The sequence below is a fragment of the Protomyctophum parallelum genome (assembly GCF_964188405.1).
Source record: "Protomyctophum parallelum genome assembly, chromosome: 1".
Taxonomy (NCBI): Eukaryota; Metazoa; Chordata; class Actinopteri; order Myctophiformes; family Myctophidae; genus Protomyctophum; species Protomyctophum parallelum.
Window position 1 is genome coordinate 70,102,798 of NC_139697.1, and position 27,838 is coordinate 70,130,635.

General features: G+C 44.0%; 1 protein-coding gene across 2 annotated transcripts in view; it reads right to left on the reverse strand.

Annotated features, from left to right (window-relative positions):
• Window positions 1–6,292: 6,292 nt before the first annotated feature.
• The window catches only part of pdlim4 (PDZ and LIM domain 4), a 56,115-nt gene continuing 34,569 nt past the window's right edge, over window positions 6,293–27,838 (reverse strand). For both annotated transcript variants that reach the window (XM_083788091.1, XM_083788092.1), the window contains exons 4-7: window positions 21,311–21,633; window positions 18,806–19,086; window positions 12,312–12,459; window positions 6,293–9,616 (exon numbers count right to left, since the gene is read on the reverse strand). In XM_083788091.1, coding sequence (XP_083644217.1) covers window positions 9,412–9,616; window positions 12,312–12,459; window positions 18,806–19,086; window positions 21,311–21,633 — 957 coding nt within the window. In that variant the 3' untranslated portion in view covers window positions 6,293–9,411. The remainder of the gene's footprint in view (window positions 9,617–12,311; window positions 12,460–18,805; window positions 19,087–21,310; window positions 21,634–27,838) is intronic.

The window sequence follows — 27,838 nt, forward strand, 5'->3', positions numbered from 1 at the left end:
GATGACTAAACCAATGTGTTTGCTATATGAGTATAAATATTGCTGCCAGTGAGTGAGTATAGGCACAGAAAGACAAAGAACACGAGTGAAAGGAGACAGGAAAAGGAGAGAGACTGTGACAAAGAAAAGGAAAAGCAATTTGATTTTATTTGTCAACCAGTCTCACTCATACAACTACAGTATGTGCAGTGAAACGGCTGCGCTCTGTAGACTGTGCTAACAATATATGTGGTGTTGGTGATGGCTGTCACACCTGGCCTAACTAAATAATTGACTAGACATCTGTTGGGCATCGAGGCGAGCCATTCGATGGCCCGCGCGCGCGCGCGCACACACACACACACACACACACACACACACACACACACACACACACACACACACACACACACACACACACACACACACACACACACACACACACACACACACACACACACACACACACACACACACACACACACACACACACACACGTTTCTGTAATCACTGAAAATAAAAGAGCCCTCAATTTCTGCTGTTGTCTGTCCCTTCATTGCTACTAATCCTGTCATAATTAACAAACAAACCATAATAACAGGGTATAATATAAAGTTAAAAGTGAAAAAGTAAACAACAAAAAGTATTTAAGTACAAAAGAAAAACCTTGAGCAGCATAGACTAAGGGAGAATAGTGTGGTCTGTTGTGATTATAGAGTTATTTACTGGTTGAAGAGTGTACAGGATAATGTGGGAATCATTTTGCTGCTGGGATATACAGCATTTACATCATGTAAGGTACCATATGTGCAAAGTACAGTATGTGCCGGTTTGAACAAAGAAAGAAAATGGGGGAAAAGAATAAAAAGCTCTGTGTGCTCTCTGTTGTGAGCACGGGAGAGGTGCAGGTGTGACAGACGAAAGAAGCATGAAAAGAAGCATGAAATATGAGAATTGACTTTGGGTTTTGAACTTGGATGAGAGCGTCAGATCCCAGCTGACAGTCAGCTGCCATCAGCAGAAAAGACTGTCTGACATCCAGATGAAATGCCGGAGCAGCATTCCTTCCCCATCAGTCTCGTTCATTATGAAGGAGAGAGTCCGGGATGAGTATGCCTACATGCCTGCTAACCACACAGACAATGTTTTCCAGACTGCACAGTGCACACTTTATTTCTTCTCCATTTTGAGGCTTTTGAAGTGAATAATTCTTGAGGTGGAGCAAACTAAACTGATGCCCCATGTTTTACTTTCAAAGTTGTATTTATACATTTTTTATTTAAAATACAATGAAAAGATTGCGAAAGTGGAAAGTGGTGTACTCTTATGTTGCGTTCTCACGAGGAGATGAAACGATGCAGTCTACCATTCATTATCAATGGAAGCCAGCGAGGCGGGGTTATTTGGCATGAACATGCCTCTGGGTTACCTCTTTAACTTTTTTAACCGAGCCAACGAAAAATCCAATATGGCGGTCATTTTTCAAGATGGCTGCCAAATAAAAAAGGCCTTTTGTGGCGGTTCTGGACAACCATGGGTGCGGCCGACTCGAGACCGGGCACTGCACTCCCTGTGGGTGTGTGGAACGTGTCTATCGAATTTGAATGTCAACATTTCTTACACATTTTAGGAAAAATTTCACCATCATAGATAGATAGATATAGTTTTTTTATTTTTATTTTTATTTATTTTATATTCTTTATATTATTCTTTTTATTTTTTTGTTATTATTTTTAGTTTTCATACTGAAAATGGTAGCATGCTAATGCTAACTTAATGCTAACATGGTAGCATGCTAATGCTAACATAATAATGCTAACATGGTAATATGCTAGCATGCTAACATAGCATGCTAACATGATAATGCTAACATGCTAATTAGCATTAGAAAATGGTAGCATTAGCATGCTACCATTTTCAGTATGAAAACTAAAAATAATGACAAAAAAATATATATATATATATTATAAAGAATAAAAAAAAAAAAAAAAAAAAAAAAAAACTATCTATCTATCTATAATGGTGAAATTTTTCCTAAAATGTGTAAGAAATGTAGACATAGGCTAACATTTAGATGTGGCGGCCATCTTGAAATAGCACCGCCATATTGGATTCTTGGATGGCTCGGTTAAAAAAGTTAAAGAGGTGACCCAGAGGCATGTTCATGCCAAATTTCACGCTTGTATCACCAAGCGAACAACCGTTCCAATGATCTGCTATATTGCACGAATTTTGTGTGCGTGTGTACATCTGTAATCCACGTAACCCGAGAACCGTTCGCCCCACCGACTTCAAATTCGACACACACGTTCCACACACCCACAGGGAGTGCAGTGCCCGGTCTCGAGTCGGCCGCACCCATGGTTGTCCAGAACCGCCACAAAAGGCCTTTTTTATTTGGCGGCCATCTTGAAAAATGACCGCCATATTGGATTTTTCGCTGGCTCGGTTAAAAAAGTTAAAGAGGTGACCCGGAGGCATGTTCATGCCAAATTTCACACTTGTATCACCAAGTGAAAGGTTCTCTCACAATATGGCTGTTAGCCGCTGTACTATAGGTACCCTCACAAAAAAACATGCAGTAATGCTGGTCTCTAAACTACCTCCCCCTGGCCGGGGCGCATGAAGGAGGGAAAGGAACTGGTCGGAATAGCGCGGGGGATATTGTTTTTTTTTAATAAAAATAAAATTAGTGGTATTTCCCTCACTGTAAGTAGCACATGTACCATACAGTAGGCTCAGTAGGGAACACCACACTGCTTGCCCAGTAGGCCTACGTGCTGTGCTTTCCACTGCTGTCAAACGTAACAATCAGCGGCAATTAAGCTTGTACAGCTGTGTAGGCCTACAGCTCTCTGGGCTGGGGAGCGGGGACATGACGCACGCGCAGTCGTGCGGAAAGATATAAACAAACATTATAACAAGGAGCACAAGAAAGAAGACGAGCTAAATTAACCTTTTGCTAGAAGAACTGTCATGTTTATATAAGACCAGCTTGAGAGAGCTACTGTACTGAGTCCCAAACAAATCAAATCACCAACAATAACTTACACGTGCGGAGAAACCGGGCAGTAGTGTAGCCCTAGCCTCAGCTGGGGAGGCGAACCCGGATTCCCCATTTCCACAGTCAGTAGCAGTAGCCAGTAGAGTAGACCTACGTGGTAAGTTATATCTGATGACGCAGACCTGAACTCAGATTCAGAACACCAAAAAGGACTGTATTTTGGAATTGGACGGCGCCGTGCCACCGTGGTAGGTAACCGAGGGTCCCGAAACCGAAAAGGGCTGTGTGTGTGTGCGTGTGCGCGCGCGCGCGTGTGCGTCTCATTGCCAACAATGTCAGCCACGATAAACCATATTACTATGACTATTGCAGGCTGCAGCAATACCTGTCTCGACTATTCGTCTGTCTTCTTAAAGTGGGGTTCATGCAGTTACATTGAGTTATAAAAGGGAAACAGTTTCAAACTGTAGGTGAAATTTTAGCCCAATGTCACAGTTTATAGTCCTATTGAATGACTATTCAAATCATTGGTTTAACTACAGTATATACACACTGACTAGTGACTACACAGTCACTGTGAGTCACACTCTTACCTCCCCATGACCCCCACCTACAGTAGAGACAGTACCTCCCCATGACCCCCACCTACAGTAGAGACAGCTGAATAACCCTTAAAATGTGGGTTCACTGCGTTATATAAATTTTGGGGCTCATTGACATGAAAATGTGAATCACTTGCGGAACCACCAAATAATAGATACCAATGGATTTAATTCATATTTTAATGTGTATGATGAATAGGCCTATTATACCAATAGCTACTAAATAAGAAGATCCATTCACACCGCAAACGCACACCTGCACAGCAAGCTACCCATGCAGGTCAAGAGTGTATAGTGGAAGTAGCAGGATTTTGGCGGAAGTTGTACCGCTCGTTGAAAATGACATTGCCGCTTTACAAATCTGTTTACATTCTCTGTGAATTAAGTGTTTTGGTCGAAAGATATCGTATCCGGGACGGGGGAAATACATGTGGTGGATGTTCCGGCCCGATACTTCCGGCTATACACTCTCTGCCTCCAGTTGTGACCATGGCCTTTCTCTTCGCAGATGAGTAAGGGCTGGAACCGAGACTACAAGCTGCCAGCGTCTGGTATGGGAGGAAGAACAACCAAGGTAAGCGACAGGATTGGATCCTGAAACATGTCTGATTCCTGGGTCCCCACATAAAAATGGCACTACTTCAAATGAGTCATGCTATGGAGGATAAGGTATGAATTTATCCAATCTTCTCTCTGGAATGTCTGCGGAGGATCCTGTTGACTTGATGCACACCGGTGTGATGTCACAGTATTATATAGCTCAGAATTGGTCTCAGACCAGCAGGTGTAACTTGCGACATACTGTTTAATGGGCGTGGCTAGCGATTCAGGGCTGGAGCCAGGCTAGTAACGCTAAGGATTTCTTGCAAATTCAAATATGTCCCACTCCCAGGTATGCTGCTTTTTGGGCTATGATTATGAAGCTTTCCGAGTACGAGACATCTTTGTGTTTACAGATCTGATGAACAATCCACTAGAGTTTATGTTGGTGGTATTACTACTGACCATAGAGCCAAATAGGCTCTGTAGCTGGGCAACATGAAGTGTTTATCTTTAGATTGGAATAAATGTTTATAGTTGATATGACACAACTGAACCTCTGGAGCCACAGTACGATAATTCTTTCCGTGCAGCTGAGACGCCCTCTCGATTTTGCTACAGCATGTTCATCTCTAGTCTTCTCTATTCATTTATTATACTGCAGATCTGTGAGTTGACCTCATGTGCTGTGTACGCAGTAACAAGCTGCCAGGAATTTGTTAGGTCAATTTATTTTATTCTCAATTAACCCACTGTCCAGATTGTACAGTAAATAAACACCTCAACCTTGATACTCATATATGACTAGTTTCAACATGGATTAGGGAGACTAATCTTTAACCACTGAAAACCTATACCTACCATATATTCTATAACAGCGTGTCATGATGTAGTTTAGCTTGTAGATCTGCTATTTTTGTCAAGTGTTCATCTGTTTTTGTCTAATGTTCCCCTATTATGACATGCCCAGGATAGGAACGCTAGGGTTCGTGTGGTTAATGACTCAGATGACAGACATACATTTGGCCATACTGTATAAGTGCAGTATTGTATGTGCTTACTTGCCTACATAGCTTGTCACGCTACCGTTTGCTGACTGACTGGAGACTGGCAGCCTAACACACAAAATGTCATGCATATGGGAAACATTAAACAAATGCGTGTAAAGTTGATTCCTCAAAGACTTTCAATGAAGTAACTGTTTGCCACTACGTTAACCACATCACTGCTCCATTAACCAGCACTTTGTAGACCTCCCTCTCGTCACTCTCTCCTTTTCTCTCTCTCTTTCTCTCTCTCTCTCTCTCTCTCTCTCTCTCTCTCTCTCTGACTGGGCTTCTCGCACCCTTGTCCCCCCTTACCCTGGCACTATAATGTGGATGCAGTCACTGTGTGGTTGGTGAATTAGCCATTATTAAAAGCGCAAAGACATTTAATGGGGTATGAGGTGCCTCTCGCCTTCTGTTCCCGATTACAAGAAAACCCTTGGTTCTGTGCCAAGCTTGACAACTGTATGATACACAGGCATTGGCACTCTGTCCTGACACTAACTGTATGAGTCCAGTGTTACACCAGCGGCCTGACCCAGTTCTCAGTAACTCTGTCAGAGGCAAAACATAAAGGTGATTAATGTCGACGCATTCATGGTGCCGTGAAAAATGATCTCCACAAGGTCTGAGACTCTGAGTAGACATTAGTAGCACAGTTGTTTCTTTTTGGCTTATTTTAATGTTTGGGTTGAGAACGTTCTTGTGTATTACCTCATACCCTTTTTCACGTATAACTGTTTCAAGGTCACTGCACATCCAAGCACAACATACTTCTTCGTTCTGAGGTCTCATTAATGCGGTGTTAAGAGAGGCAACGACGCTATATGAAAACAAGTCTGCTTTTGTGACGTGACAACTCTACACTCAGATTTAGGGCCTCTGTGAAGTGGATGTCTATAGAGATTTAGGCTGCCGTAGATGCAACCTTGGGGCAGCTGGGCTGAGACCCGCGCCGTGGGAGGGATCTGCCATGTCCAAGCAGGGAAAAACGTAGATAAATTGAATCCCCGGCTATTTCCACAGTTTGTCTGTGGAGGACAAAGACAAATGACAGCTCTATAATTGTTAAGTAATAGCACAAGGGAAATAAGTTTGGGTAAATAATATGCAGGCTCAGGTTTCATCTTAATGCATTTCTCACTTTATTTATATCTTAAAAAATAGCAATCATGAAGAACCAGAACAAAAACAAAAAATAAGTTAACCTCAAGGAAGAGGATTCATATGAAAACAGAAATTGCTTAAAGAACACAGGACAGGTGAAGGCATGTGAGTGACATGTTACTGTATGTGCTAAAGCAAACACAACAAATATGTACAATACTTAAAAGACAAGAAGACCCAATGATAGTCATAAAATTTCACATAATTTACAAAGAGAACTACTGTAGTTGGCATACCAGCAGCTATACATTTGCACCACTTCAGAGTGCAGATATCTAATAACAAATGGATATCATATCAAGCACTGCAAAATTCAGTTTAGATTCTTACTTATAATCAAAATTAAAAAAGCAGAAACATAGATTTAAAATAATGTCTAACATTAGGAATAAACCACTCTTTCCCTCACCATTCACAACAAAACGAGATTGACAGCCCTGCACTTCATTATGACAAGTTTACTTTCTGCACTGCTGCATGGACACTGCAACCTTTCTCATTTCTAGACAGAAAGAGAACCCAGCCCCAACCATACTTGACACCTCTGCACTGCTCTGTTGTAGGAAATGTTGAATGTGTGATACATCTGGTTGGTGGACTTGGCTGTGACCAGACGTTTTCACTCAGAATTAGAAAGGGAATAAAACTAAACACAGTTCCAAAGTATTTCCTCTCCTCAAAGGTAGAACATTAATAATTATGTCTTTGTAATCGCCCCAAAATGACCTCTAAACAAAATGTATATCATTCCCACATGCTATAGGCCCTAGATTTCCGCGAGCTTTTCTTTTTACGACTTTCCAACGGTTTTCCATGGCCCTGTCTCACGTCCCAGATCTGCACTGGCCATCTTTGAAAGCTGCCACGGGTGGCGGAGAGCATATTGGTGTCAACCTGGAATGCCTTTTAACAGATTCACTGAACTCTGGCTCGCCTTTCTTTAAACTGGAACTCTCCGCTGTTAGGAGGGGCGGAGGTTTAAATTCCTTCCTCGGTCAGGTGCATGACCCAAAAGGAAGTTTGGAACTGAGAAACTGTCACGCTTCTTCAACCTTTGCACCCGTAACGTAGTGCCCCTCATAAATCGCCTCAGAGATGGTTGAATAATACATGTTGTAAATGTCATTATGTCATATACATATTTATAAAACCATAGTGGAGATGCTTCGTGGCTTCGCCTTTAGTGAAAATATGTGGATTTCTATTTTATGCTGTCTAATCATTCAAAACTATTTCCCCCTGTTTCTCTGTTTTTGTTGTTGTTGCTGCGGTCCCTTTGAGGAGCAAGCTTACAGGTTATTTTCGAACATGCAGTGGTTACGCAATTATTACACACAGTGTTGTGGGTGTCTCGTAAGCTCCAATATTTGTTCAGGTTTCACAAAGCAACTCATTTGGGCATTTAAGATAGAGTCAATATGAATCCTAAAAAATACCACCAATAACACCCATTCAAATCATACAACGATAGGCCTGTTTGACGATGTTATTGCCTATTTTCAAACTTGAATGAGAAATGATAATAACTCATGTATGAATATAATTTCTCATTCATTCATTCAAGTTAGAAAAAAATGTACACATGAATCTATCCCCGGTAGTATTACAGTATAAGTTAATGGAAATCCTGTAGCAAAGTGAATAAATGTAAATGAAACCCAAATCCACAAAAGAAAAAGTCTGAATGCAACACATTTCACAACTTAAGAAAATACACTGTAACCTCCAAATGTATCAACTACTACTTATATGACTTGATAAAAGAAAAGCTGATGTTGTAATCCACTCCACTGCTGCATTAGAAGAACCTGTCCAATATTATCCATGTGTAAAGTTAGTCTAAGGAAACCAATGACTCCTCCTGTCATTTATCACACCATAACAGCAAGGCAAAGTTACTTATTTTTATCAGAAGATCTTACAGTATTTCTACTGTATACTGTATTTCATCCTTCTTCCCTAAGTAAATGAAGCCATTGTGGAAGTCATACCTTTTTACTGAATGCTGACACAATGCCTTTTCCCGTCATCCACAATTGGATCTTTCAGGCCACCAATTAAATAATAACCAATAATAAAATAAAATAAACATGGTTAACCAGTTTGTTGAGAGAAATGTGTCAATCACTTGGTGTTACTATATTAACTATAGTGTATATTCCACAAATATATGTCAACAGCGCTAATGTAGCAAACTGGAAATGTAGATGGAGGATAAAGGCATGAATGGGGCCTTGTTACAATGGCCGTTCAGTAAGCATTGGAGCACAAGCACATGGAGTTATATTAAGGCATATTGTTCTAGAGTGTTTTTTTTTCCAGAGCTGGTGGATGTAAATTCAATATCTCATGTATGATGTCTAAAATCATCTTCATACTGTATGTATAGTTTGCAGATTATTTGAAATCTCGATATAGCTGTGATATGGTGGAAATTGGGCTACAATGGCAAACCTGTTTGCTGTTTTGTTGCAGATACTTGTATGTCCTCCGAAATTCCTGTTGCATACAAATATAATATTCAGAATGTCCAGTTCAGATGCTATGACCTAATGTACAGTCATAGTCTATGCATCTAATCTAACACATAGATCGATACTGTAGATGAAGGGATTTGGTAGTTGTCAGTTTTGTTAAATGTTGGGACGGTCAGAATCTCTGTTATTGCAAATTGTGCTCAATATACAGAAATAATATTTAAGTATATGGCCTTAATTCATCAAGCTAATATAGGAATGCTGACCCAGGGTTATTTAAAGTCAACATGATGCCCATGACATTTAAGCTGGCTGCTACTGTCCAACTGGATTTTAGCTGACCACCAATCGTCTGCAAACTTGACAAATCCGTTGACCGAGTTGTCACGCTTTGTCAGCTACAGCAAAAACAACCACCTCTTTTGGCCAGTGGATTCATTTCTCAACCCGATTTATAATCTGAAAGACTCATTCAAGATCGCCATTCCTGCTTTCGATAGATGTGGCCTATAGTGATGATGGTCATGGCATTCCCCCACATTTCAGCATCCCCATATCTGCAGTATAGCCGCCGGCTCCGCATACTCATAATTATCTCAGACGATCTCCACCTTGGAGTTGGGATAGACTGCGACGATGTCGTAGCCCTCGGGTGGCTGGACGCGAGCCTTGGCGTGGGTCTCGCAGTACAGGTTCTCCTCGATGAAGAAGTAGCCTTTCTGCTTGAGGTTGACGCCACAGTCGTCGCACATGAAGCACTCGGGGTGGTAAAGCTTGTCCCTCGCTTTCACAATGGTGCCCCTGCATTGGAGGAACAAAGGTGACGGGGGAGAGTCAGCTGACAAACGGAGACATTTTAACTTTTTCCAAAGTAGAGTCCTTGCGGTTGTTTCAGGCTAGGGGGGGCCCCAGCAAAATGAGTTAATAAAGCATCAACATCAGTTTCACCACTTTGAACTTAGTTTATGCACCGTCTAGCCGATTTAAAAGCTCACAAGACGTTGCAAATACAATGCGCCGTGAGCTTGTAGATCAGCGAATGAAAAACATTGGGATGATCCTGAACATCTTTAATAACATGCATTTTCTCTATCCGTGGCCTTTTCTAATGGGTGTCCGGTGCAGCTTAATACATATAATGAAGCTCAGTGGTGTCAACTGCACTATGTTTGTTGCAATTAACATTTGAGGCACATGCAGTACTGTACATGTCATACAGCAAAATGCAAATTACACAATGTTGTCACAGCCTGCTCTTGATAACGGATACTGTATGCAATGCATCAGTACACACTGACTGCTTTGGTTAATGGAATAACATGCTTATTCAACACTGTTGTCATTTTATAGAGTTTACCTTTTTATAGCGGCTGTAACCAAATAACAATTTGAATGATTCCTATCACAGCCTCTTGGTCTTCATTCAAAGCCAGGTATGCAAAAAGTCACTCTGTCCTTAACCTACAGTGAGTGACATTAACCAAAATACTTAACCCATTTTGGTGTTAGCATCATGTCGTGCTTTAGCTATTGAAAAATAGCAGATCTACAAGGTCATAGCGCGCCACTGAGTGGCGCGCTACGAGCTTGTAGGTCTGCTATTTTTGAAAAATCGAAGAGCGACTGACATAGAAGACATTTTTAGAATCTGATCTCAGGTCAGAATGAAAACTGTCAGGATGTAGAAGACATTTATTTTTTAGAATCTGATCTCATGTCAGAATGGGTTAATGTCAGAAGTGTGCATTGAGCAGGCTGGTGCATGTGGAGGCCCAGCCTCGGCCAAGGGCATGAGAACAGTACTGGCTTGAAGGAGGGGTTCCTCATTTACTCAACTTCCTCCCAAATCCAGACGTTCAGGACCGCCTGTTACAAGCCTTCTTCTCCAGCTTGCAGGCTCCATAAAGTTTATTTTTTTTAAGATACTGTATTCACCCTTCAGCCCCGTTATGTGTGAGGTATAAAACATAAGACTGGTGCCCTGTACCTATATGTAAACTCCTGTGTAAAGGTTCCAGGAACAGAACAGGCTCATTGTGCCCAGGTGAGCTCCGTCCCACAACGCTCTCTTTTTTTAATGTTTGTTTTTGTGGCTTTCGCCTTTATTTTTATATTTTTTTATAGAGGGACAGACAGTAGGCTGACAGGAAATGGGGAGAGAGATGGGGGAGTGACACGCAGTAAAGGCCGTCAGGATCGGGGAGTCGAACCCGCGGCACACTGCCAGACTGGACTACCAGCCAATTGGGTGCCTGGACCGCTGAGCCACGGCCCAGGCCCCCACAACGCTCTCTTGTTAGTGTGTAGCGCTAGCTGCACGCATGACATAACTGTTTACCTGCAAGTGCTTTTAAAGCAGGGGGATTACCAGTACCTGTTTCGTGTGTGCGGGTGCGCATGAGTGTGTACACACACACACACACACACACACACACACACACACACACACACACACACACACACACACACACACACACACACACACACACACACACACACACACACACACAGGTGTGTAAATATATAAGAACAGGAGCATGTCTGTGTGTGCACATAATGTGTGTTGATTGTGTGTGTGTGTGTGTGTGTGTGTGTGTGTGTGTGTGTGTGTGTGTGTGTGTGTGTGTGTGTGTGTGTGTGTGTGTGTGTGTGTGTGGGAAAAGGGAGCAGTGTATAGCCTGTAGAGATCGGTTTAATGATTAGAAATTACACATGCAGATCGTTTTCCCCTCAGTGCTGTTGAAAGAAGACCTGTTAGTGCATGTTTTCCTGTACAACGTACCCCCATTGTTTCTGATCCAGGGAAGTTCCTTTACATTACCCCAGGGAGCTTTGATAACATGCTTTATGACCAGCAATTTGGTCCTAAAATAACAGTTTGGCAATAAAGATAATTTGCCCAACCACCAATATAAATGACAAGGCAATGTCATTTTCAAGACGGTATTACCCTTTCATCTTTTTAGTAGACTGTGGCTTTGTCGAACTCGCTTGAGGGTCACACTCACTTTGTATCCTTTAGGATTCGGGGTGAATAAAAAGGCAGGAACACTAAGCCTGTGTGAGTTTACGATTCATTACAGCCCTCCACTTTGGGGCATAAAACGTCTATGTTGGATTAGGCTCCAACAAACATAGCTGCCTTTGGCCTGGTATGTATTCAAGATTTGAGAAAGAACAGCAACATTCAAGCTGTTGCTAATGCTTGAATCAATTTGAGCGTAAAATGTAACCAAATGGGCCGTTATGGGTCCATTTGATTATACACTCTCAAAGTTACAAATGGATAAAATCGCAAAATTTACTGTGTGTTCTGTCATTGTTTGCCAAACTGTTCACACATTGTCTAAGTGAATTCGTTTGGGCGTTTTTTTAAATGACAAGAAGCTCTATGACAGAGAAGACCCCTACGTAATTGCAGATGTAATCCCTGAGGTCTTGGCTGGTTCAGCACTTTTAAAGAAACAACACAAGCTCTTGTCTTGAGTATACTTACACAATGCCATTGCCACAGCGCGTGCATTGAGGCAGTTTCTGCAGGCCGGACATGTGCCCAGTGGGGATGGGGATGGGGCTGCCCAGTTTGGGGATCGGGGACCGGATTGGGGACCTCAGGTTCCTCATTCGTTCTGTCGGGGAAACACCTAAAATTGGCAAACGAGCACAGAAGAATAAAGGTAAGAACGGTGAGAAGTTTGCCATAAAACAACGGTGTGTCAGTAAAGGCAGTTGGCTGGGTTGCTAGGTGTTTCCTAATCAGGAAGGAACACACAGCCTGAGTTATATTCAAGAATGCCAGACCCTGACACTGAGTGACCTCAACACCTCAGTAGATTATGCACCGGGAAAAGGTGTGTCTATGTTTGTATGTAGCCTATGCAGATGGGTGTCTGGAAAGTGTGTGTGTGTGTGTGTGTGTGTGTGTGTGTGCACGTGTGCGCGTGCACGTGTGTCAGTTGCTGCCACGTCTGTTTTATGCTGTGAAATGTAAAAGATTACAGATTATTCTCCCTGAGAGGAGAATATCAAGGTAGATTATGGATTAATGTAATGTATGAACTAACTAACTTAACTTAACTAAACTAAACTAATGGTCTGTCTTCCTAGTACTACATACTGTATCTCCTCTGTTTATCCCTCATTCACGTTACCCATTGCGTAGGCCAGCACAGTTCCCAGAGGAGCTCATCAGTTCTCCAGGAAGCAGCTGGCAAGGCAAACATTCCACATTAATACAAGGCACACAGACCCAGGCCATCCCATAGATATGCTACAATCACACCCTGCCTGTGAACCACACTGTGACAGATAAATGGGGTGATTTGAGGGGCAACGGAGTCCACTGTGTTAGCACAAATTATGAAATGCAAGTCAGTAACAGACAGTAGCACATTTTTGGGTAAAAAAAGGGACTATAAAAACTGACCTGCAGACAGCCCCACTGAAAATAAACAATCCACTGACTACAGCTGTCCTCTGAGTCTGAATCTAGAGAAACTGGAAAGGGGGTTGAGCTGAGGCACGCAGAGCTAAATGATTTAATGAGACTGCGGGGTACTTGTCCAAAAAGCAAATCATCGTGGTGGAAAATCCCAAATGAGCACAACTCCCAAGAGTGCATGCGTGCGTGTGTTATTTTCTTAAACATAATATTGTGTCTTCACAATAAGGCTTCACATGAATGTGTTGTTAAGAAACTGTGAGCATTTAGCGGACTGGAAGGGTACCAAAAATGTGGAGCCATATTCCAAAGGTTATTGTTCACCAAAAATCATTGGAGCGTAATCCTGAATGAATTATATGCCTTCCATTCATTAATGTGGGCTAGGGTGCCAGGAGAGACCATCAGCCCAGTATGCCACCTACTGCTAACCGCTAACCGCATGACCATTACCTAGCATCCGGCACCTGCCTCAAAGCACTTTCCGTCCCTCACCAACACTGCTCTGGAGCTTCATGGGGCGTTTAAGAGTCAGAGAAATCAACTGGGTGTGTTTTTTATGGGAATAATTGCTCCGTTGCCTAATGACCCGACCTAATGACAAAACTCTTTCATGTGTCAGGCTCTGCATGGTGCAAGTTTAACTAATACGTCTTACAGAATGGAATCACGAACATCTTGGACGAGCAGAAGTGAAAGTGTGCCTGTTTCAACTTGTATAATATTAATATTAAATCGCCGCCATGCTACAGCACGTTGAGCTTGTGTATTCTCTGGCCAAGCACAATGTAGTTCAAATTAATCAGACTCTGCGCTAACAGTAGGTGAACAAAAATATATATCAGCCACCCCTCCCCCTCACACACACACACACACACACACACACACACACACACACACACACACACACACACACACACGTGCAAGGAGTGTTTTGAACTTGACATGACAAGACGTGACTCGTGAACGTGCCGCAACCGTATGCTCCACCCCAATTCACTCACGTACAATTGGACTCATTTGTTTCAGACTAGCATCATGTATGAGTAAAATGGATAGTTCTGTTCCTTGATAATGATTTACTAAGCTGTGGTCGAAGCACACGCAACGTATCATTATTACTGCTTTTAGAACAAGGTTATAGGAACTCTGCACCACGTTGTACCTGACAATGCCGCACAGCTGTACTAAAACCGTAAACCACGGCCTCTTGGGGCGTATTACTTTATTATTCAGGCATGGCAAGCAGCATGATGTCTGAACCACTGGAAATATAGTAGAACTTTGGTCCGAAATCCCTCTGTTGTTTCTTCCCTGCTATTGAAACGGTCACACAAATATAAACATAGGAAAGGACAAGTATGCCACAGAGCTATACTGTGTAGATACAAGATGTAGGCCTATGACAAAGATCGACCAGATAATCAGTTAAACTATGCCAACTATGCCATACCACCACCAACCCAAACTCAAAAGTTTGAGCGAACAAGGGCCTCGAAGAATTTGGAATCTTGTTCCAAATAACAAACAAAGTTAATGATACATAGCTTGCGAGGTTAGTTCAGGCAGGTAGCCTATACTCGAGGTGTTACACACTGTGGTGCATACGGATGCTTATTACAACGGAGCTATGCAAAGCCCACACGTCATACGCTGACGTGACAATCAGCTGACCAATTGCTTGGTTTTTTTTAAGCTCACCTCAGTCTCTGTTCTTCCTCTTGTCTTTTGTTCCTGGACTTGTATGCGCCTGTAAACTTTCTCCCAACACCTCCCCAGCACCACCAGTGGGCTCTGCTATTCCCCGGTGGGAACAGAATTCTATAATGAAATATCGGTTCAATCTATTCGAGAGTTGTCTGACAAGTTGTTCTTGATTTTTGCATTAGGCAAGGGTCAACATGTATATACTGTATAAAGGGACACACTGGAAGCATATTTACATTATTATATGCTATTTGAGTAAACCTCTTACTCAGAAGACTTCAAGACTGTATATTGACAGAGGACAATTGCTGGTTCTCTCGCAGGCTTAAAATGGGAGTTTGCAGTCATTTATCACTGTTCTTGCGACAGTTGTTGTGGTGGGATGGTGAGTAAAATGCCCTCATCTATCGGGAGGTTATTCCTCTAGAGATAAACAGCATCAGGCGCAGTCAGTCTGCACAAGCTTTTGCTTTTTTCCATGTAATTTTTATCCAAACAAACTTCTCATAGGTCAGGACCTTTGAGGAGGAATGGAGGGGATTTAAGAGTTCACTGGCATTATGTTTATTTCTTTAACTGACAGGGGGAAAAAATCCAGAGAGTTCCCCCATCATACCACCGTCTCTGTTGAAATTGTAGCCCCGCTTGTAGCTATCAGTCCATCTGTCCAGCCATTTGTCAACCACTTTGATCCCAAACAACATATCTGGAAAAACTACTGGCTGGCTTGCCATGAAATCCGCTGTGCACCTTCACGTTCCCCTATAGTGATTTTGGTGAAACCAATTGCCTTTCCTCTATAGCGCCACCCTTAGGCCAAAATCTTCCACTTGATATCTCAAAACCATAACATTTTAAACAAGTGATCTTTTCTTTAGCGCCATCCTTCACAATGTTTATATTCAAGTTTTCACCTGAAAAAACTGTGCTGTTTGTAACTCTTTTAATGTGTTATGTTTGTGTTATTCATGCCCCCCGTGACATCATGTAGCAGCCAAGTCTATGGACTTTTGTGCAGGCCCCCAAAGGAGCCCCTCACTTCACATGAGTGTGATTATTTTCTATCAATTACTTACCCCATGGAGAGTTGAATTCATGAATATGTTTAGTTTTTTGTTGCATTCCTAAGCCAATCAATTTTAATGACCAGCAGTGGTTCCCTATGGAGACACAAAGAGTCTCCTCTGTGCCATACAGGCAATATAACTATTCTCTTTTACTGAACTACAATGAATGACTAAAGACCCTAAAGACTAATCATTGTGTGTATTCCTTCCTGCACTATCTGCATCGAGTGATCTTGGTACATAGAAATTGATTTATTGAAGATTCTGACTTTCAAATGTACATAATTTTTGTTTTGATTGTATTGTTGTATTGTGCTTTTTGCTTTGGCAATGTAAACATATGTTTTCTCATGCCGATAAAGCCCTTTCAATTGAATTGAATTGAATTGAATTGAATTGAATTGAATTGAATTGAATGAGGTTGCTTAAAGCCCCCACCACCCCCACCCTTACACGACCACCATCAGCAGTGTTATCCAATCACTCAGGGACTGTGGAATCCTGGGTAAACTGACACTCTTGTTTGCTTTGACTTGAAAAGCCCGTGAAAGTCAACATGGTCGCCGCAGGAGCTCCCACCTTCAAAGCTATGATGAATCCAAGTCTGACAATGATATGATATACTGTATTTATGCAACAACAGGATGACTTGAGGAGAACAATGTCTTTTGTATGTTAATTTGACTACTTTAATCAGCACGTTAAACAAAACATTAGGGCTCAGAATGAAAGAGACGTGCGCGCGCGCACACACACACACACATACACACACACACACACACACACAGAGATTAGTGGACCCCCCAGTCATAATGGCAGGTATAGCGTGACTGATGATCTCAGTGTAAACCTCAGGTGAGTGCTGGTTTCATCAGAGGCTCAGCCTGTCACTCAACCTGTCACTCAACTGAAGCTATATAGCTCTGAAAGCCTATATACTGACAGCAGGCAAACACATTTTCCCATTTCCTTCTAAGCCTCTCCACCCCTGGGTGTCTCTTTCACCCTCTGTCACTGTTTTATTTAAGTCCCTGTCATTCCTTTCTATTCCTTTAAAGATTAGTTTTTGGCTTTTCTGCCTTTATTGATAGTATCAAGTGAAGATGGACAGGAAAGAGGGAGAGAGAGAGAGGGGGAGAGACACGCAGCAAAGGTCGTCATGAACGGGACTCGAACACGCGACACGCTGTCAGGCCAGAGCCTATATGTGGCATGCGCCTGGACCGCTAGGCCAGCGGGCGCCCCCTATTCCTTATACTTTTGGGTGATTAACGCCACATTTAAAGATGGACACAAGCTGGTCTTGCCCCAGAATGCTCATTAGCAGCGGCTTACCGGTGGATCATTGTGTCCGTTCACATGTCAAGGAGCGCCGGTGGGAGCCTTTAACGGCAATTAGTTTTCTTGTAGCGTGACAAATGAGTGCCATCACAACAGGTCTTCTAGGGATGGTTATTTGAATGTTTCCATAATTATGTCTTGCATGCTGTACCTTGCCGTCCGTCACAGTGCGGCGCATTGTTGTGCAACGAATGGTACAGTATATGCAAATAATCCAAGCCTAGACATATAATGTTGTCAAACTGACATTTGACATCACAGAGTTTCGCCACGCATGCATGCTCCCTTCTCACATTCATATAATTTAGTAACACACAAACATAACTCAGAGCTCCCACAGCGTAAACAAAGTTTCCTTGTATACCCAAAGGCACCCACTAGTCCCTCCTTGTATAACCAAACTCCTGTATAACAAATTCCCTGCAATATAACCACATTTCATTTGTAAATAACCCTACGTGGGACTTTTCAGAGAGCTCCTCTGTTTTGACTGGAGTAAACAGGAATCCTACGAAGGAGGAGGAGGAGGGGTTCAGGTCCAGAGGATTAACTCTGCAACTGTCATCATCACATGATTCCTCCTCAGAAAGTTCAGAACCGGAGGGGGGGGGGGGGGGGGGGGGGAGGAGAGAGAGAGAGAGAGAGAGAGAGAGACTGCTTCTCGGAATGCTGAGCGGTCGGAAGGCAGACAGGGAAATCATATTTCTCTCTTTATTGTCCTTTGTGAGGTTGTTTTTGCAGTAAATTTCCTTCACAAAACGTCCCTCCCCTCCTACATCTCTGTGTGAACCACAAAGACACTTCACTCATCCCTCTTCCTTCCTGTCTGTCTCTCTCTCTCTCTCTTTCTGTCTTACTCTGTCTCTCTCTTCTATTTTCTTCTGTCTTACTGTCACTCCTTTCTCACTTACTGTCTTGCTCCCTCCCTCCCTTTTCCTTCTCTACTCTACTCTTCTTTCTATAAAAGGTAAAATATGCCAGAGAGACGGATCTTACCGCTGACAGAGACAGGCTGTTGGCCTGCTTGCTGTAGCTGGGAGAAATTACAGTGCGTGCGTGAGTGCGTGCGTGAGTGCGTGCGTGAGTGCGTGTGTGTGTGTGTGTGTGTGTGTGTGTGTGTAGTTGTTTACAGCAGATGTTACATACAGTATACAAACATATGTGATAGCCAACACAGGGGCCATCCACATACTAGTGTCTGTGTGTGCGTTATTACAGCTGACTGGAGTTTATTGGTCGCGGTCCGCGGTCATTAATAATTCCGATCCAATTTTCCACCAGGAATAACTTATAAGCCCTTTTTGCACTTCCATTTGTATGAACTGGAATATATAATCACTCTTTTTCACATGTGCACAAACGCGTGCACACACACACACACACACACACACACACACAGACACACAGACACACACACACACACACTGAACCCACCTCCATCCTCAGCCTCCAGTATTCCCTGGAGGTATTTGAAGGATCCGGACTGTTTGGGTTCGGTTACGGGTTCTTCGTAGTCCTGCAGCATCTTGTACACGTCGGACTGCGTGTCAAAAGCGCTGCCGTTGCCATTGGTGTTGCCTCCGTTGCGGGGCACGGGGGAATGCACGGGAGGTGCATTGGTGTTGCCTCCGTTGCGGGGCACGGGGGAATGCACGGGAGGTGCATTGGTGTTGCCTCCGTTGCGGGGCACGGGGGAATGCACGGGAGGCTCGGGGCTGAGGGGAGATTAAAGACAGAACAAGACATTAATGGAATACAAGCTTGGGGAGGCCTGCTAGATGATGGATGACACTATCTTTAGGTAACGATCAAAGCACTGCTTCTCAACTGGACTGACCCTAGATACGTAGTTGTACGAATAGCTCACAATGTTGTCGAATTAATGGTAAATGGTGCATTTATATAGCGCCTTTACAGAGATTGTGCATTACATTCACACACAGATTCACACACCGATTCCAGATGAAACCATGCAAGGCACCGACCTACACATCGGGAGCAATTAGGGGTTCAGAGTCTTGCTCAAGGACACTTCGACACTAACTCTGGGGGAGCCCGGGTTCGAGCTGGCAACTTTGCGGTTACCATCCAGTCACTCTAACCCTGATCCACATTACATGATCCACTTTTGGGCTCCTGGACCACTGGTTGGAGATCACTGGAGTAAAGAATGTGTGGTGGTCAGTGGTCACTCACGGGGTGTCAAACAATGCAGATTGTCAACAGACTCATACATCATAACTTCAAAAAGGTTTAGAGTGAGTCTTATAACCTCTTCTAACACAAACACGAAATGGATAGAAAGATTTCTTTTTAAATGGGGTGATGTAAGCTTGTCTTCTTTAGCGGGGTCTGCATGGCCACTGTATTTATTTTTAAAATATTTTGATAATGCAGCTGGAGTCCTGATGTGGACTCCTGACTGAGACCTATGGAATGCAGGGAGTTGCAGTACAGTAGTCTAAACAAAATTAGATTTGAATGACGTTTTGCCAGATTGCTGTAACGAAAGTAAATGTAAATATGTTTCTCAGCAGCAAAGGGAAGTCTGGACAGTTTTCTTGCTTTTCTACGATGTCAAAACAAAGTGTGCGGTCTCAATACTGAAGCTGTGACAGCGGAGATACAGAATAGAAGAGGTTTCAGGCTGGACCCAATCCTACGCCAGCAGCAGGTAGAGTGTTTACTCGGGAAGGAGTCCGAAGCATCCATCAAAATATAATGACTCCCTTACTGTAGGTTGCAGGTTACAACATTTTCCGCCCGCACATTTACAGTACCCTCCGTCCCCCAGTGTGTTCCCAAACGGAGCAGGATGTATCTGTCATTTACTGTTGACATTCCACCTTTTGTGTGTGTGTGTGTGTGTGTGTGTGTGTGTGTGTGTGTGTGTGTGTGTGTGTGTGTGTGTGTGTGTGTGTGTGTGTGTGTGTGCGCGTTGGCGTCGAGTGTGAAGTGCAGGTTTGTGACGCACGCATGCAGCCACGGTATCTGACATGGCTCTGTGAAGATCAGCACAGCCAGTGATGGATCAGTGTACTGATTCTCTCACTCTGATACGAAACATCTTGTCTCCCGACAGCCCTACAGGTGCCTATGAGGTTCTGAACAGTACCATTTTCTGTAGAGCTGTGAACTTATTTTTTTATTTTTATTTAATTTTTTAGGGGGGCTAGTGTGTGATGTGAAATGTGAGCTTTAGTCATATTCCATCATATTCAAGTGCTTTTGGAGAGAAATGACAGTCACTTTCAGTAGTAGAGCACTGTAGGGGAGCTATGTGTGTACAGGTGATGATGGTCGTTGATGCTCATCAAGGAAGGCAATTATGTTTCTGCACTGTCAAAAGTAATGCTACTTCTTTTGCAATAAAAAATCTCAGGGGGGAAGATCAGTATAGGCTGCCCCGAAGAGACCTTTAGGTTTTATGTGAAAAATGGTCAAAGGTCAAGATCACAATGAGATGTAGAAAAAGACACGCTGGTGTGGGCATGCTTTGCACCCCAAGGCACATTTCTTCAAAGTATATGCGTGTGCCGTGTGCATTATTAACTCTGTGCGCATCATATCATTCTTCGCACGTCATGTGTGTCTCGTCCTTAGAGTATATATTAATAGAGACGGCACCCAGAGGGAAACCCTGAGGCGAAATGGACATAGTGGCCGAATTTAGTTTTGCACCGCTAGCCCAAACACATGAACGTGCGCAATGATAGTCAACGGACCAGCACGTTCATGTGTTTGGGCCCAATCCATCCCAGAATGCACTCTGTTCCTACCCGGAAGGAGGAGTGAAATCGCCTCATGCACTTTTGAGCAACTTAATGCAAGTGGATGGGAGGAGAAATCCGGTGCCGTCTCTATTAATATATACTCTAAGGTCTTGTCCATCTGCGCGCATGTGCGCGTGCCATACATATCGCCGGCGTGCATCATCACCTGTGTGTGGAGCTCAGGCTGAGGCCTCCCATCTTGCTCGGCAGGCATCGGTCTCCGTTGTGCGTGTTGTTGTGCGCGTTGTACAGCCCCGCGGCGTTGTTGTACTGAGCGTGGCCCGTTCCGTTGTTCCCGTAGCCATAGCTGTGGTGGCCGTTGTTGGGTCTGGCGTGATGGCCGTTGTTCATGATGTGGTTTGGCTGGGGCGACTGAGGCGACAGGGGCGACTGAGGCGACAGGGGTGACAGGGGCGACTGAGGGGGCTCGGGGGTGTATGAGGGTTTACGACTGTAGCCGCCGTATCCACTCGTAATGGGACGGAAATTCTGTAAGGGGAAAAAAAAGAAAACAAAATAGAAGAGAGAGACGTTTTAGAAGAGGGAAAAAAATAAATAAGGACGACAGTAATGATATTTACTGGGATCAAAATACATGAATAAAAGAGAGTGGGAAAGAGACAGAGGCAGAATGATGCCAAATGTACTTGTCTACTCTGTATGTCTCTCTCTCTCTGCTACACTTCCCTCCTCCCCCCCCAACACGTGGCACCCCGTTTACACACACACACACACACACACACATGTATTATGCTATTTTGGCAATACAAAAACTCAATCAACCAACCAACCAACCAATCAATCAATCAATGAATCAATCAAATTGTAGATTATAGGAAAAGAAGGAAAAGGGACACAGAAGAAGAGATAACCGAGGAAGAACAGAAGGTGGCAGTTCTCTCAGTTTCTCCCACCATTAACGTTATGCATTCACCTGGTGACCTCGCCAGGACTAAACGCAGTTCTCATAAATGACAGCGGGAATGAGAATGAATCGCACGAGAGCTAGAATTCTATGGTGTTGTGCCGTGGAGCCATTAAGGGACCTGCCATACGTTTTTGGTTGCGGAGAGAAGAGGGGACACTGACAGACGAGATGGGGGATTAGGAAACAAACCTAATGATGTTCCAACTGGAAAAGTCACAAGTCTTTAGAGGCGACAAAAGAGGTTGTTTCCAAATGAAGCTTTTGCAGCTCTGTGGTCTGAGAATACATTTCTCTGCTGATTGTTTTGTACATCTCCTGGAATGGTTAGTTGTTTGAGTAGCATAGTTTTTCATAGTAGCAGACTCCGTAAGTAATACAGCAATATTGTTAATATACGATATCTGTATATACTGTATAGACCTAAGCCGAAAACAACTGATTGACAAGCAATTGTAATGCACTTTTTGCCAAATGTTTGTCACAGAACAAGGATGCTATATAATATAATAGGGCTGTGGTTAAGTCACTCCACTCCATAAGCAGAGAAATACAGGACAGACGCACCACCAAATTACATTTTCAACCAACAAATACTTTGGACCGGGACACTGTTTACAGTCATACAGATAGCAAGGTACCTTTAATGGACTGGCTTTAGAACAAACAGCTCGGTGACTCCAAATGACCGATTCAGCATTGACCACCACAGGCAGCACGCAGGGCTATCAGCACGCACTTGACTGATAAGGTTTATACTGCCGCCGGCTGGCCGGTCTGCCTCTGAGCAGCTGAACTACATAGATAAAAAGTGCATCGAGACGTTAGCCGCGGTGATGTCACCGCCTCCGATAGCGTTTTAGTGCGTCGAGTATCGGTCTGGACTGGTGATAGCCGGTGGTTTAGAACGACGATTGCAGGGCCTGCACATTATCATAGCCCTGCACTGTAAACATCTCAGCTGAACTGAAGTGACTTGTTTACAAGTTGGGCAAGACACTGGGAAGGGAATGGAGGCTCATTCCTCGGAGGAGGATTGTTGTTGCTTCAAGCCGCGGGAGTGTGAGTGTGTGTGTGTGTGTGTGTGTGTGTGTGTGTGTGCGTCCATGTTTGCGTCTCTGTTTCATGTGCATATTTTGTTTCTGTGTGTGTGTATTATGTGTACCGCATGTGTGCATCTGTTCTGTGCGTGGGTCTATGTGTACTGTCTACGTGGGTCTGTGTGTACTGTCTATGTGGGTCTGCTGTGTGCGCATCTGTGCATGTGTGTGTGTTTGGTTTAGTGCCTGGTCCACAGGAGGTAGGAGGTTTGGGGTGTTTACATACAGGACCCCTGTCCTCCCAACAGATGGAACTGCTGCATGTAATCCTGTCTTCACCCCCTTCCCTGGACCACACACACACACACACACACACACACACACACACACACGCGACCGCACGCGTGTAAGTGAAAAATACCATTTCTAATAAGCACTTTTCACAACCCAGCAGCAGACCTCCCCCTGCAATGTGCCATCAAGCCCACAGTCAACTTGAGAGAAGGGACGTCCAAGGCCTTGTCTTTGCCTTGTCTCCTGCAATCAGAAGACGGATGGATTCACAGACATCTGAGACCTTTTCGCCTCGTCCTCTCCACCAACCAAAACGCCTGACAATGAAGACGAATAGATCTGTATTGAGAACTAAATGCTTTCGTCTTCTCTAGGCGTTGAGGGTTTACGGTTTGGAGACATAAATCAGCACTTCAATTCAACTACAGCCCCCCAGAGCAGACTCTTGGTTGGGTAATACATCAGACCAAAACACTCGTACAGACCAGACCAAAACCACTTAGGACTAGGCCAAGACAAGCTATAGGACCAAAACCACTTAGGACTAGGCCAAGACCAGCTATAGGAGCAAAACCACTTAGGACTAGGCCAAGACCAGCTATAGGACCAAAACCACTTAGGACTAGGCCAAGACCAGCTATAGGAGCAAAACCACTTAGGACTAGGCCAAGACCAGCTATAGGACTAAACTAGGACCAGATATGACCTGCTCTGTTTGCCTCCATGTCGGAACGATCTCCAACAACATCCTGCTTCCAACATAGGTGATTTATTTGACAATCTGGGCTTACTTTCAAATAAACAAAACACCTATTAGTTTAATGCTGTGTTAAAATACGTGGCATTCTTCTGCCTGGGTAAGCCTTAGCTGGCTCTGCAATACAAAGGATACTGTACACAGACGCACGCACGCACGCACGCACGCACGCACGCACGCACGCACACTTGAGTACTTGAGTCACCATTACAACACTACTCAAGAGACAGATAAGTGGAGAGAGTGAGGCTGATTCCAAGCATCTCTCACCAGATCTTCTCTAACGCTTTTCACTTTCACTTTCAACCTGACCTTCATTTTAAAAGCCACAGCTGTGAAGCAAAGCTTAACTGGTGCTGTGGTGTATAGGTCACCGACTCACCGGTTCTCAATGTGGGGTTCGGGGACCCCAAAGGGTCCTTCATATAGGGTTCAACTTCCAGGCGGTCCGTAATGTCGCTGACCTAAAATGCTGTCCTCACAACTTCAAGTATAGTAATATAAACCTGTGTGAGGGGGGTCTGGGTGGGGGGGCTCTGTAGAGTATTGTATTGCGACGGTGTTCCTGGCAGTGACATGACAGTAAAGTTCTGACATCTATGACTTCTAAATCTGTGTAAACACGACCTGTGGACGAAGGCCAGGGCAACATATGATACGCATGCACACACGAGCGAGCGAGCGCACACACATACCACCACACAAGAGAGAGAGAGAGAGAGAGAGAAGGGCCATGGTTGTTTTTGTGTTATTTTGACCTGAGATCAGATTCTAATAATGTCTTCTACATCCTGACAGTTTTCTGAAAAAGCTATGTTTCTATGTCAGTCGTTCTTCGATTTTTCAAAAATAGCAGACCTACAAGCTCGTAGCGCGCCACTATGCGCATTATTCATAATGCATTGTTTTCAATTTCCATTATTCTTGTAATAGGACTTAGAAGAATAGTGGAAATGTGGAATTTGTTGAATGTTAATAATGTATTTTTCCCCCCCTGAAAATCTTTTTTTTTATAGTATTACGTATACTCACTGCTAGACATATAGATACTTTAATCAGCAGTCTTCAGGACACAATAAAATCACAACACAACTATTATACACAATACACAGACAGATCGCACAATACATTGGCAATACTACACAGCTCCTCTCCTGCAGAGAGGGAAAATGGTTCTATACATAGCATCATGGCTCATTCGATCCATACATTAGTTAGTTAGACTTCATGATGAGCGCCTCTCCACCAATCCAGGAGTGCCTTTACTCCCAATTACAGTGCCAGCACTGACATGTGGTTTGGTGTGAATGTTTCTGTTTCAGCTGACACACACACACACACACACACACACCCCAACACAACCCTTTTTTTTGCTCGCTTTCCTTACAACATGCTCTTCTCTGGGCTTGCACCGTCTGCTGCGAATAGATATTCTGCTGTGAGCGGATGGCAGATTTATATGGCAGCACATCTGGTCCTCAGCTTATAAAAATGCCAGTTTGGTAACATTGAGGGCCCGTAAGTGCTTTCAAGTCGCTCTTAAAAGTATGGTGGCCGCCTATACTTTCATTAAAGAAATCAGCCGTAAGCCCTCTGTCCCATTAAAGAGATTGATTCTGCTTGTTTCCAGGGCTTGAGAGCGTCCAGGTTGCGGTGGAGGCCACACCTTCGGGTGGCGGTCACGTTCAAACGTTCACGACGTCAAACCTTATCACCTTATAAATCACCTATAGTTACCTTATCTTGCTTTCCCCACATAGTCAAAACATTTAAAAAATGTATTGCGAGTGGGGAGAAGGGTTTACACGGCTCCAATCGCTCCATAAACAAAAGACTACACGTGGGACTTACATATGATCTAGCCTTATCCTAATCTCTCTTCGTCTCTCACATTACGCTTTTCACCCTTGAATCTCGGGGGACTGCTCTGCCTGGCTCTGACGGAGAGGACGAAGGACAGACCACACTGACAGGACAGTCACTTGTTTATGCGAAGCAGCTCAGTCTGCTTGTAAATCCAGAGAGCCGTCACATTTCGCTGACCTGTGTTGTGAAGATGTACGTAGCAAAGCATGGCTCGTGTGTGTGTGTGTGTATGTGTGTGTGTGTGTGTGTGTGTGTGTGTGTGTGTGAGAGAGAGAGAGAGAGAGAGAGAGAGAGAGTGCGTGCGTGCGTGCGTTTTGAGAAAGAAAGATGTACAGTAGGAGAAAGAAAACAAGTTTGTGTAGGGGTATTTGTTGTGTTTGCCCACCCTGGTGGCCAGAAATAACTTTGGCGCAGACTGTTTCTACAAATCACAACAAGATCTATTGAATGTTCATGTTTTTTTTTTCTTCAACAAAAAACATTGCATACCAACGTTTCCAGATGCGGGCCATGTCGACTCAATCCTAGATTTACAAGTCAAGTACAAAGTAAAAATTTGAAGTCGATTATAACGGATTGTCGTATCGCCATACAAACCGAACACAGCTGATTCAGCAGCAGCTGGCTTCGCACTGCTCGACACGGGCCTTCGCTCGGTTCTGGCATTCGCTCGGTTCGGGCATTCGCTCGGTTCGGGCATTCGCTCGGTTTGGGCATTCGCTCGGTTCGCGCCTCACTTGGACACGGCTCAAGTCTGCTGAGGATGCACGCGCCTGCCTTGAAACGTCATGATTCAACAGATCCACGGTTTGCTGAATAACTGCAACGTTTTTTTCCCCCTCTGGTGATTAGGTTGCTTTGCCTGTATGTGTACACTGTATCCCGTGTGTGTGTGTATGTGAACACTATGCATGTCTCTTTGTTTTTCTAACTGGGGCCCCTTTTAGCCAGGAGTCACGGCCGTCCTCACTTAATCAACCTGCCAAAACGCTACACTTTTTGACTTATTAATAAAGGACTGGGACTCTAGAATTACTGCTAGAACCTCAGCCCACAAACCAAAGAGTCCGGTCAGGGAGTTTGTAGATGACAGGGAATGGAGGCAAAAGGGGACGTGGGGGGGACGGGGGGTTGGGGGCAGTAGAGGGGAAAGGTGGATAGATCCTAATTGAACTCATATGCATGTCTTTAGCCGAGGACTTATTAGACCTCCGCATCAATTACACACACACACACACACACACACACACACACACAATGCATTTGGGCCCACAGACACACACATGCACGCCTGTAGACACCCACGCGCATGCACACACATGCATGCATGCACTCGTACACACACATAAACAGAACCCCTGCCTGGCCTTTAAACCCCCTGCATAGTAAAGATCCCCTCCGGACCTGAGAAATTAAGCCTCTCACATGGCGATCTGCACCAGTAACCAAACACAAACCAGTCCATGTATCGCCCCCTTAATTCCCTGCAGCCTGGCCCTGTGGGAGGAGGGACAGTCCAAATCACTGGAGAGCACCCAGGAAAACACTATAGGGTATCTCTGGAATGAATATGCCCAGGGTGGCACGGTGATGTCACGTCACAAGCAAGCCTGCAGTTTCGCGTTGATACATTCTTTCGGTCTTTGTTGAGCGGAAGGCTCGTGCAAAGTGTGCGTTTTGAGGGAGACCGTGAATTTCAAGCACTTTCACTATAGGCAACACTTAGTTGTGACATCACTGTGATTCTTGATTCTAGCCGAGTCTCTGGGAGGTCAGTGGTGCAGAGGCAGGAATTAACCCAGCGGACAATAG